Below are 13,672 nucleotides of genomic sequence, written 5' to 3' on the forward strand. Positions count from 1 at the left end.
GGTGGGACTGGACTGCATGTCTGCTTGGGGGGTTGCCAACCAGGATCCCAAGCTATTTTGTTGTGTGATGGGTGTGGCAACTCGCTGTACCAGTGCATGTTCCCCAACCTGACCTGACCTGATTCAATGAAAATATTGCATGGTGTTTGTTATATCACGTTTATTTATAGGTACTGTTTAAATGAAGGTCAAATCTTGATATGTTCACACATGTTTAAAAGAAGAAAAAAAAACTCATTTCATGGGGTATACTTACATTTTCTCATGACTGTATATACTCACCATTTTCTTCATTCCTGTAGGTTATGAATATCTAATCATGTTATTTCCTATAATTGTTTGTTATTTACATCCTGTGTTGCATTTCCAAAAAAACTACTAATCTGTTAACTTTTTCTTTAAATAAAACATATGATATACCTGACTATTTCTGCTGCATAGTTCCAGGCATAAGGAGGGTATGAGTTCTAGCCTGATCACTATCTGTGTGAAGGATGCATTTTCTCCATGTGTCTGGATATGTTTTACCTACCAACTCTCAGTTACTGGTTATGGCTTATTCCTCACAAATTCAGTGTCCTCTGTTCAAATCCTGTGCCCAGTTGAAGACTGTGAGGAATTTGCACGTTCTATATGTGTTTATATAGGTTTTCCACAGGTTACTCCAGTTTTATTTCCCCACAGGTGCTACATATATGTATTATCTTGTCTGCCGATTCTTAATTGTGAGTGTGAATGTGGCTGTGTGTGCGTGTTTGTTAGGGTTGTTAAATTAATTAAACATTAAGTTTTGAATATTCATAATAAAAAGTGTGTAATCAAACTGACTTGTATCCGATGTCCATGTATCAGTAGTAAAGCTTATAGCTGTGACATTGTCAGCAAGGAGTTTATGCACATAATTTTCGACAATATAATGTTGCTCTGGAAGCGCATCTGGAACATAATGAATGTGTCATCAAATAATTGGTCAAATTTAGTCATCGGTCCAATGCTGAAAAGGTCATTTTAACCTGTTATTTGCTTATACAAATACTGTATTCATCTGATATTATTGTGCTTCCTTAATTAGTACTATTGTTGTGAATATTTTTACATTTTTCTTGTGGTGCATCTGTAAAGCACAAAGTGCTTATGACTCGTGCACTGTTGCTTCAAGTACACATGTGAATCCTCAAACAAATGTGACACTTGAAAATATAGCCCTTCACAAAAACAGGATTCCCTTCTCAAAGTGATGTGATGAAAGACAAAGTATAAGTGTAGCTGGCAACAGTTTACAATGCATGTATTGCACATAAGACACATGAAATGCAGGCATTAATATTTTTTCCCAGCTTTGCTTCATTTAGTTCCTGGAGGCCAGAAGATGAAACATGACTGCTCAATACACATCTCCCTTTCATGCAAACTCAAATATTTTGAATTTATCCATGTTACACAAATTGAATAACTGAATATATTAAATGTTGTATTAAAGTGATCTTTAAATATTTCCATCCATCCATTTTCCAACCCGCTGAAGCCGAACACAGGGTCACGGGGATCTGCTGGAGCCAATCCCAGCCAACACAGGGCACAAGGCAGGAAACAATCCTGGGCAGGGTGCCAACCCACCGCAGGACACACACAAACACACCAAGCACACACTAGGGCCAATTCAGAATCGCCAATCCACCTAACCTGCATGTCTTTGGAATGTGGGAGGAAACCGGAGCGCCCGGAGGAAACCCACGCAGACACGGGGAGAACATGCAAACTCCATGCAGGGAGGACCCAGGAATCGAACCCAGGTCCCCAGAACTCCCAACTGCGAGGCAGCAGCGCTACCCACTGCGCCACCGTGCCTTTAAATATTTCCTCCATGTTATAATTATTTATTTCATTTTGTTTTTCACAGCAATTTACTAAAATTCTGTAAAAACAAAAGGCAAAGCTTTTGATTTAACAGTTGATATACGTTCTGACTCTCACCTATGGATCACAGATACAAGTGTTGTAAATGCGCTTCTGGGTTCAGGCTTAGAGATAGGAAAGGAGCTAAAAGTAGAGCCCTGCCCCTCAATATTGAAAGGAGCCAGTTAAGAGTGGTTCAGGTGTCTAATTAGGTTGCCTCCTGGACTCCTCCCTGCGGAAGGTGTTTAGGGCATGTCCAACTAGGAGGAGACTTCAGGGCAGACCCAGAACATGCTGGAGAGATTATAGTTCCCAGCTAGTGCAGAAAAGCCTTGGTATCACCCCAGAGGTGTTGGAGAAGTTGGTGGGGAAAAGAGACGTCTGGGCCGTGACCCAGACCTGGAGAGATGGGTTTTTTGAGGATGGATTTTTTAAAGTCTGGTACAGTGAACCATCCATGGTCAACAGTCACTTACATTTACGGCGACCCCTAAGGGAGCAGCCCCAAGAAGAAGACATATCGTATATGAAAAATGTTAAATCAATCCGTCGTTGCTGTTCTTGCATTTCAAAGGCCCAGATTTCATTCTTGATCCATAATAGACCCTAGGCCATGAATACAGTATAATAACAGGCAGTGATGCAGCAGAAGTAGTACACATCACCAACTGATTATAGTGGCCACAGGTGGGCTCTCCAGGCTGATGTTAATGTGACTTTAAAAGAGACACTTGCAGCGTGACTAATAAATATTATACTGGAGAGAGCCTGAGTTTAAAGATGTGTCATATGAGAGAGAGAAAGTACAATAAGTGAACAGAAGCAGGGCAGGAAAGAGCAGTACTGAAGTAAAATTGTTACTGTAATACAGGATTTGTAAAGTTTGTTTCGAGAAAGCTGCAGTGGCTGCAACCCGGCTGTTTCATTTGAAACCAATAAGAGTATGCTTAACACTTTTTTTTTTTTTCTTTTTCCTGTTAATTTACTATTTTCCCCTGTGAATTTTACTCTCCTATCTCCTGCTATCCACTCTGCTTGTTGTTGTTGTCATTGTTAGATTATGGTTAAGGGAGCATATGATGTTGAAAGGCTGCAATTGCTTAATGATAATCTATACATTAGTAAAAAAAAATGAGTTAAATAACCAGGTGTGTGTTCCATAAAGCAGGATTAGTGTGAAATCTGGCCAAACTAAGTTGAGATTCATGGAAATTGTACTACTTTCATTCCAGAAAACCTGGATGTAGTCAAGCCTGTGTTTCTGAAACAGATTAAGCACTAATTACATGATCCGTGAAGTCAAAGATATAATTTGCTAATCCTGCTTTCTGGAGTGGGCTCAGGATTTGCCTGTTCTAGAAAGAAAGATTTGATGAAATCCAGCTCAGGTACTTGGGTAACCAATGCCCTGAAACTAAGATGTAAAAGAGCTAGTTTAATGTGAAGAATGAATGCTTTGCTCGCTTAATAATTAAAGAGCAGTGTGTCTAGTCATAAGATCAAAGGTCGTAAATGTCTTGTCAGAAATGCTGATCCCTAACAAAATTTTAAAATGTTGTGCCCTTTTCTGAATGAACAGTTAACACAGAAGCACAACTCCTTTGCCAGATTCTGCCAAGAAAAATGTAATCAGACACCAGTCAGATAGAAAAGGTATTGCATGAATGTAATCATCAAGTCTTTCCTTCCCTAGAAAGCAATAAGTAACCACGATCAAAGAGGAATTCCACCAAATCACAGGTAGGGCAATCAGTTAAACAACTGTGGAGGTCTTTGAGCTTCAGTATATGAAAAGAGACTTGCCAGTGGAAGAAGCATCTCATCTTCATCACTTATGTGGAGTTTCTTGCCTTTTAAAGAAACACCTATAAAAACTGGTCTTTTACTCAAATACCTATACCTGCTATGTTTATTAAAGCAGTTTCAATTTGTGTCTCTATAATGGAATAAGGCAATGACATTACTTCCGTATTCTGTTGTTGTTCATTTAGCTGATGAGCTTTACTATTGTCTATAGCATTTCTGCCTACTGGTGGCTTAGTTCCCCTTTCCTTCCTGCTTTTGCTTATTTAGGTTTCTTGTGTGTCACTTGCAACCCAACAGATGATGACTGATCTAGATTTCGTACCTTGTAAGTTGCTTTGGATAAAACTATCTGGTAAATGAATAAACATTATTGTGTTATTTTCCATTGTAATTGGTTGAGTGGATTCTTAATCAAAACACCAAGCATGAATGAAGAGAACAAGTGCATTGAAGAGAACAAATGCAGTAACAGAATCAGGATGAAATTGTCAATGTGGACTTTATTTATTATGTGTTTCTTTTATTAATAATATTACAAAAATGGAATGCAGTGCTTACTTCAGGGCATATAATATTTCAAGTAAAGCAATATCATCAGTGATACATTCTGTACAATTAAATAATTTACCATACAAAGTTTATGTGAATTTCACAGATTAATTGGTTTACACATTCATTCTTTCAATGTTATTCCTCCATACCATGTCCCTTTCCTTGGTAGCTACTGTTGCACTGCTCCTCTTGGTAGTGCATGAGCAGTTTTGCTCAACTGGAATGAAGGTTGTTGCCCTCATTTGCTCTTGTTGGTAGTGTATTGCTGTTCAGTACTTGACTCATAAGGGCTTTGTAAATAATGCCAAGTACGTGCGTTAATCGAGATGCACCTGTCTAGGATTGCTTAAGCCAATTGAAATCCAGTGTTCTAGCACTGACTAATTCATTGGTACGAAATTGTGCTCAAACAAATTAGGATTTGTTTAACTTTCAGGATTATCTGATCTCTCTTTCTGGAGCAGATGCCAGAGCACCACAAAAAACAAAATGAAAATCATGAAGATGGTGATAAAAATCTTAAAAACGAAGATAAAAAATAACTAAGTTATTCCCAGGTAACATATAAATGAATATAATATAAATGTCCACTGACAGACTGAGGAGATCGTTCCTCCCCAAACTATGTGACTCTTCAATTCCACCCGGGGGGGTGGGGTGGGGTGGTAAACGTTAACATTATACAAAGATATTGTCTGTCTGTACCTGCATTGTTCTATCTATCTATCTATCTATCTATCTATCTATCTATCTATCTATCTATCTATCTATCTATCTATCTATCTATCTATCTATCTATCTATCTATCTATCTATCTATCTATCTATCTATCTATCTATCTATCTATCTATCTATCTGCTTGCTTCATTCCAATAACGCATTTAGTACACTTAGTTTTATAATTTATGAATTGGTGCCACAGCACAGTTAATTAAGACTGAAATCAAATTAAAAACAAAACTTGGTTAGGATGAAAACCTGTAGCCACATGAGGCGCCAAGGACTGAATATGATAACCACTGAGTCGGGCAGTGAATTGCTATCTCCTTTATCTCCTTATTATTTGCGTATCATTGTTAATTGGCAGATGGTTAAGAAAACAATAAGCAGTTAAAAACAGTGAACGCAGTGCTTTAAATTTAAAGAAAGCAGTTAGGGGTTTGGGAATCTTAATAAGTGGGTTAACTAAAAGGAAACACAAAAATGATGCTTAAGCAATAATTTTTTGGGAGCAGTAAATGGCTTTGAATTAAGAAATTGGGATTGGAACAAAAACCTTCAGTCACTATGGCTTATCATTATGGTATCCTTCATGGTGATAGCTCTTGATTCATTCATTATAAAGTAAGTTAATTGTGTAGGACTGATAACAAGATACTTGTTTATAACATACTGACATATCTGAGCAATTTAAAAGTTACTTTGCTCTGATTCGATGGCCATCACCTTGTGAATTACTGGTGATCTGTGGACTACACTTTTAAGAAGTAGTGATACAAGTTTTCAACCTAGTTTGCTAATGTAAATTTACTCATCCATTAACCATCATTTACCTTATGCAGTCACGTAAAATTTAACCAGAAACCCATATATTTTATGCTTTGCACTGCCCTGGATGAAATCACCAGCTGCACTAGTGCTACTGTGAGGGAAAGCTTGTTAGGCTTGCAGTACAGTCAATATATTTTATTAGCATTCATTTCTATTTCTTATACTGTAAATGTAAGTTACATGTTACTGTTAGATTAACCCATTTAATAGTTCTGAGTATTGTAGTGTTATTGTGGGTTTGTGTTTGCTGTTGTGATGGCAACAGTAATACATGTTAAATTATTACTAATATTAGTCATGTAGTTGGAGGTCTTTTTTGACACTGCCTTTCAAGAGAAAAACAGCTCATTGTGTAGGCATTTTTAAGTTTTGTCCTGTTTAATTGTGATAGCAATGCAGGCTGGATGTGATGAGATGGCAAAAAGCACAGCAGATGGATTAGAAAAGATCTGTCCAAAAATGAGTTGTGAAGGGTCTGTTTGTAACAGAAAGTTTTTACTAATGAAGATCGGAGGTAGCCATTCAAATTGTTGAAAAGGTTGAATGTGGGAGTGTGACGATGCGGGTTTGCTGCATGCTCCCATCATCTGTCCGGGAGTCCTTCAACCCGTCATCGTCGGTAATGCTACCGATGAGCTAAGCAGTGAGGCAACAACATAGCATGGGGATGGTACAAAAGTGTCAAGTGCTTTTATTTAAAACAGAACAAAATCAAGGTGTTCAAAATAAAGTGCAGTGCTTTCAAAACGTCAATAAATAAATAATCCATAAAAAGAAAGTGACACGTGGAGGTTTAAAACAAATAGAAAAATTTTCTAAAAACAACGAGGTAAAATAGCACAGGAAGCAATCCTTTAAAAACGCTAAGCCCAGTGTCTTCCTTTACCATGGCGGCTCCCCTGCTACTCCCATCTGGGCTACTCAACAGGAGAGTCACCTACCTGCAGGAACAGCTGCCTTTCACTCTGGTCCGGTAGCCCTCCGATCCTTGGCTACGTCGGGCTCCATACCGGACCAAGACTTTGGTTATTACCCCAGTGGCCAAGGCGCTCACGCTGGAGCTAAACCAACCCAAAGCCTCCTCGACTCCGCTCCTGTCAACGGTTAGTCATCGCCTCTACTGGTCAGTCCAGCTCCTAAATCTCTCAGCTGGAGCGACCGCTTCCTTCAGCCCCACTGAGTGTCGGCCAAACACTCCCCTCGTGGGCTCACCTCCCAGCTGCCTGCTTTCTCTCATGCGAGCCTGCTTTTGCTCGCTCGAACACTCGCTCTCCATCTTCCTCACACCGGGTCTCTCCACCTGCTTCCTGTCTTCTCTCGCTACCTCCCGTTCTCTCTTTCCTTTTCTTTTTTTTTTTAGCCGACTCGCGCTTCTATATATCGAGAGGGCATAGCAGCTGTGGCAAATTAGCAGCCCCAGGGACAATCACGGATGTGGGCAGTCTCTCATCTGTGCATTTAGGTGAGAATCGCCCACACCGCAAATCGCCCTGAGAACTGCTCCAGCCACACAACCACCACGCCCCCTCGCTAAGCCGCGAGTGCGATTATTTATTTTAAACAGGCCTTTTGAATGGGAGCTGTAGACCCACAACATCACAGGGAGTGACGCACCAAAACAGATCTGTAAAATATAGCAATATTACTACTCTTCTTTTACATTCAAATTTCAGCTTTTGCTGTTGAATAAGACTCTTTAAACAATAAATTGAAAGTATATGTGAATAGTGACATTTGTGTGTGTTTTTGTGTGGGTCATGTGTCAGACTGGACTCCTGTTTATGGCTCGTTCCTTCTTTTAACCTGGTGCTTTTCAAGATGGGCTCAGCCCTAACCGCTCAACCCTGAATTGGATTAAGTAGGTTAGAGTATTTTGTGTTATGTTATCTTTTTAAAGTCTCCTGGCATCTTTGCAATTGTATAGGTTCCTGCTAAAGTTAAATTTAAAGTAGCTGTTGTATGTGAGTAAACTAAATTGTTAAGAGAGGTTAAAAAGTTCTAGTATTAACCCTGTTTGCTCACTGAAGCAGCAGATGAATTAATTAAAAATGTTCACATCAATATTGTTTTCCTCATTCCTTTGGAGATACATGGTCGTCTTTCTTTCTCCTTCATTTTTCCCGAGCTGGTGACAAGGCAGGGTTTCCTTTGTAAACCGTACACTGCTGTGGGTTCTGCATGGGTTCAAATTTCACTAATGATGTTTCTACATGCTGGGTGGTTCTGGGTGATCGCTTTGGCATCCCACATGCCTAATCAACGGTTCTTTAAATCCTCCCCAATTTGTTTTGTCCAAGTCTTTTTTGGTGCCTCTCTTTGCACCTTCCAATTATGTGGTCATTTTCGCCATAGCAATTTGTAATTGTAATTTGTATGATCTCATTTTGAAGTTGATCTTTAAGAGTGATGCCAAGGATCTGATGTAGGCAACTCATTTGGGAGACTTCAAGTTTATTCTGGTCAGACTTGAGCATAGTTTACGTTTCAGATCCATATAGAAAGATTAGCAGGATCAATGACCTGTAAAGGCAGATTTTGGTCTTGATAGAGATGTTTGTCTTTTTCCATAGGCACCACTTTAAGAAAGCAAATGCTATTGTTGCTTGGCCTATTCTACTGTGCACGTTGATTGTAGAGGTGACCTTTTTTTCTTGGACGATTGAACCCAGATACTTAAATTCCTGCACTTGTTTGATTTGGAGCCCATCCAGGTTAAGCGCCATTTGCAAGCCATCTGTAGTTAAGATTTTGTTCTTGTCTGGGTTGATCTTCAGACTGTATTGTTTAGTGACAAGAGTAATGGCATATACTGTATACCATGTCGGTGGCATCTACATCTGAATCTGCAAATATGGAGCTGTCATTGGCAAACATCAGTCTGTCAAATAGCAGTGCTCGTCATACTGGACTCCCATTTTTCCGGCAAACAATTTTCTCATAATGGCATTGATTGTCGTGTTGAATAGTACAGGAGGTATAACGTCTCCTTCTCAGACCCCAGATTGCACAAGGAATTTTTGAGATAGTTCATTCTGAATTTGTACACTGCTTGTCAGGCTGTTGTAGGAATATTTTAGGAGTCTGGTGATTTTCTCAGGTATGTGCTCAGCCTCTAAAGTTCTCCATATTACTGACTAGAGGACGCAGTTGAAAGCTAATTTGAAATCGATGATGATGACAGTTTACTTGCCACATCTGATGCTTTCTTCCATGAGTTGATGGATGGAAAATATTTGATCACAGCATTCCTGATTCGGTCTAAAGCCAGCTTGCTCCTCCCGCCAGTCTGCTCTTGATATTTTTGGATCCTGGAACATACAGTAGTAGCTGGGATTAAATTAATCCTGCTGTTTTAAAGGTTTTCATTTTATCATTTTTGCTCATCTGCCCATTATCTTGAATCTCTTCATTTTAAAGTATTATTTTATCCTACTTTTTAAAAATGAGTTATTTGAATTTGGAAAATAGGTTTACAGTCATGAAAATGCATTTAAAAAGACATTTCTATCTATTTTGTGAATGTCATAAACCTTGCATTAAGATGTGTAGCACACTAAAGTTTTTATCATTAGGGCGTGAATGTTGCTTAGTATAGACAATTCATTGAAAAATGGGCCCTGAAAAAGTATATTTTACCATGGAATTTAAAAGGCTTTCTTTAGGACTACCCATAAATTCTTAATCCTCTGCTGAGGGTTTTTTTTTTTTTGTAATTTGCAGACCTGAAGCCATTTTTGTCAATGTCTGGTCATGCCTAAACCTGTATTTGCAATCAGGCAGTGACTAATTAAAGGTCTTCAATATTATGAAGTATAAATATTGTGAAAATACACGGCATAAATGTGTATTGTTTAGTATGTTAGAAAATCTTCCAGAATATTTCTCTTAATGAATTAATATATGTAATAATGTTTTTTTATTAGATTACAGTAATCCTTCCTCCATCGCGGGGGTTGCGTTCCAGAGCCACCCGCGAAATAAGAAAATCCGCGAGTAGAAACCATATGTTTATATGGTTATTTTTATATTGTCATGCTTGGGTCACAGATTTGCGCAGAAACACAGGAGGTTGTAGAGAGACAGGAACGTTATTCAAACACTGCAAGCAAACATTTGTCTCTTTTTCAAAAGTTTAAACTGTGCTCCATGACAAGACAGAGATGACAGTTCTGTCTCACAATTAAAAGAATGCAAACATACCTTCCTTTTCAAAGGAGTGCCCATCAGGAGCACTGAATGTCAGAAAGTGAGAGAGAACCAAACAAATCAATAGGGCTGTTTGCCTTTTAAGTATGCGCCGGTACAAAGCTGTTGAAGGCGGTAGCTCACACCCCCTCCGTCAGGAGGGGAGAGAGAGAGAGAGAGAGGAAAACAAACAGTGAAAAATCAATACGTGCCCTTTGAGCTTTTAAGTATGCGAAGCACCATGCAGCATGTCGCTTCACGAAGCAGCTGCACACAGAAGGTAGCAACTCTTTCAGCATTTTTAGACGAGCGTCCGTATCGTCTAGGTGTGCGAACAGCCCCCCTGCTCACACCCCCTACGTCAGGATCAGAGAAAGTCAGCGCAAGAGACACAGAGAAAAGTAAGTTGAGTAGCTTCTCAGCCATCTGCCAATAGCGTCCCTTGTATGAAATCAACTGGGCAAACCAACTGAGGAAGCATGTACCAGAAATTAAAAGACCCATTGTCCGCAGAAATCCGCGAACCAGCAAAAAATCCGCGATATATATTTAAATACGCTTACATATAAAATCCGCGATAGAGTGAAGCCGCGAAAGGCGAAGCGCGATATAGCGAGGGATCACTGTACTAATATAGTCACCTCATAGAGAACAAATATTATACATATTGTGCTTGTTGGCATTCATAATGTAAGTGAGGCAAAGATCAGATCAAAAAAGAGACATAAGAGTTCTGCATTACTTAATTTATTAATTTTCAGTGACATAAAGTCCGTTAAAATACACTTGCATATCTACATTTAATTTAAAATGTTATATTAATTTCAGAGAAGTCGGGGAGGAAGTACAGAGCGTGAAGCAATTCTCCAGTGAACTCATTGTTGAAGCTGTGGTCCGATGTCTTCGAGTGATCGAGCCCTCCCTTGCCAATGGGCTGAGCCACATTTTACCACCTGGAATGTCAGCTCGATTTCGACTAGGAATGAGTCTTGCACAGGCCTGCCAGGTGAGACATTAATTTGGAAAAATCCATTTGAACAGGGAGTATTACTAATTTATTATGCTGATTAATATAAAGTGGACTGCGGTGGGTTGGCACCCTGCCTGGGATTGGTTCCTGCTTTGTGCCCTGTGTTGGCTGGGATTGGCTCCAGCAGACCCCCGTGACCCTGTGTTCGGATTCAGCGGGTTGGAAAATGGATGGATGGAATATAAAGTGGATCATAAAAACAGTATTCATTCTAATGCTATGATATCCCTGTTTATTAATATGTAATAGAACAATTTTAATAGTATTTAATTTTATTTTTCTGTTCATAGTTTTTATTTAAACTCTGACCACGAAGATTTACTTATATAAATTATAACGTAAGTCTGTTGATGGTAATGTATTTAACAGAAAAACCCTTTTTAAAGTTATAGCTCCAAGTCTTTTAGGTAAGCCTCTTCCTGCTTTGTGCAATGGTGCAACATGTTTCTTTTGGCCTGTTCTTGGCAAAACTGACCAAAGCTCTTTCTAGTGATTAGAGATTGTTTATGCACAACTATATTTTCTTGGATTTTGTATTGAGTAATGGAAAGTTTTTCTCCTGTGAAATGTAATATGCAGTGTATGCAATATGTATTGTATAATGTGTAACTTAAGTTTTAATACAAATTCTTCGGGTTGTACTGCGACTTTCTTTTTCATTCTAAAGGTTAGAGCACAGTCACTCCTCCAGATTTGTGAATTAGGCATTCACGATTTCAGTTTTTCTCTAGTTGGCCGTAAGCAATTAAGTGGTAGTATTTTTGGAGCTTTCTGAAAGAGTGCAGAAGCTTGCAGACTGATGCATAAGCCAAAAAAATACATAAACAATACTGAAAATAATTTGTATCACATAGGGGTGTGCAATATTGGCAAAAAATTACAGTGCATCCTGAAAATATTCACAGCGCATCACTTTTTCCACATTTTGTTATGTTACAGCCTTATTCCAAAATGGATTAAATTCATTTTTTTCCTCAGAATTCTACACACAACAAACACCCCATAATGACAACGTGAAAAACGTTTACTTGAGATTTTTGCAAATTTATTAAAAATAAAAAAATTGAGAAAGCACATGTACATAAGTTTTCACAGCCTTTGCCATGAAGCTCAAAATTGAGCTCAGGTGCATCCTGTTTCCCCTGATCATCCTTGATGTTTCTGCAGCTTAATTGGAGTCCACCTGTGTTACATTCAGTTGATTGGACATGATTTGGAAAGGCACACACCTGCCTATATAAGGTCCCACAGTTGACAGTTCATGTCAGAGCACAAACCAAGCATGAAGTCAAAGGAATTGTCTGTAGACCTCCGAGACAGGATTGTCTCGAGGCACAAATCTGGGGAAGGTTACAGAAAAATTTCTGCTGCTTTGAAGGTCCCAATGAGCACAGTGGCCTCTATCATCCGTAAGTAGAAGAAGGACTCTTCCTAGAGCTGGCCGGCCATCTAAACTGAGCGATCGGGGGAGAAGGGCCTTAGTCAGGGAGGTGACCAAGAACCCGATGGTCACTCTGTCAGAGCTTCAGAGGTCCTGTGTGGAGAGAGGAGAACCTTCCAGAAGGACAACCATCTCTGCAGCAATCCACCAATCAGGCCGGTATGGTAGAGTGGCCAGACAGCAGCCACTCCTTAGTAAAAGGCACATGGCAGCCTGCCTGGAGTTTGCCAAAAGGCACCTGAATGACTCTCAGATCATGAGAAAGAAAATTCTCTGGTCCGATAAGACACAGATTGAACTCTTTGGTGCGAATGCCAGGCGTTTGGAGGAAACCTGGCACCGCTCATCACCAGGCCAATACCATCCCTACAGTGAAGCATGGTGGTGGCAGCATCATGCTGTGGGGATGTTTTTCAGCGGCAGGGACTGGGAGACTAGTCAGGATAAAGAGAAAGATGACTGCAGCAATGTACAGAGACATCCTGGATGAAAATCTGCTCCAGAGCGTTCTTGACCTCAAACTGGGGCGACGGTTCGTCTTTCAGCAGGACAATGACCCTAAGCACACAGCCAAGATATCAAAGGAGTGGCTTCAGGACAACTCTGTGAATGTCCTTTAGTGGCCCAGCCAGAGCCCAGACTTGAATCCGATTGAACATCTCTGGAGAGATCTTAAAATGGCTGTGCACCAACGCTTTCCATCCAAGCTGATGGAGCTTGAGAGGTGCTGCAAAGAGGAATGGGTGAAACTGGCCAAGGATAGGTGTGCCAAGCTTGTGGCATCATATTCATAAAGACTTGAGGCTGTAATTGCTGCCAAAGGTGCATCGACAAAGTATTGAGCAAAGGCTGTGAATACTTATGTACATGTGATTTCTCAGTTTTTTTATTTTTAATAAATTTGCAAAAACCTCAAGTAAACTTTTTTCACGTTGCCATTATATGGGGTGTTGTATGTAGAATTCTGAGGAAAAAAATGAATTTAATCCATTTTGGAATAAGGTTGTAACATAACAAAATGTGGAAAAAGTGATGCGCTGTGAATACTTTCCGGATGCACTGTATGTCTTGATATTTTCTGGGATTTTGAAGATAACGATAATTAGACAATATCTTTTAAAACACATCTTTTAAAAATGTGTTTGTAAAAGTTGTATTGATCTAGCTTGGTCTTGTTAATAGGATATTAATTGTAGCTTACTAATGAGATT

The 13,672-nt window shown here is 39.4% G+C and overlaps 1 protein-coding gene across 1 annotated transcript in view; it reads left to right on the forward strand.

Moving 5' to 3' along the window:
- The window catches only part of ccdc22 (coiled-coil domain containing 22), a 102,798-nt gene that overhangs the window by 16,103 nt on the left and 73,023 nt on the right, over positions 1-13,672 (forward strand). The window contains exon 2 of the mRNA XM_028813264.2: positions 10,819-10,996. Within this exon, the coding sequence (XP_028669097.2) occupies positions 10,819-10,996 (178 nt within the window). The remainder of the gene's footprint in view (positions 1-10,818; positions 10,997-13,672) is intronic.

Source organism: Erpetoichthys calabaricus, chromosome 11, assembly GCF_900747795.2.
Source record: "Erpetoichthys calabaricus chromosome 11, fErpCal1.3, whole genome shotgun sequence".
Taxonomy (NCBI): Eukaryota; Metazoa; Chordata; class Cladistia; order Polypteriformes; family Polypteridae; genus Erpetoichthys; species Erpetoichthys calabaricus.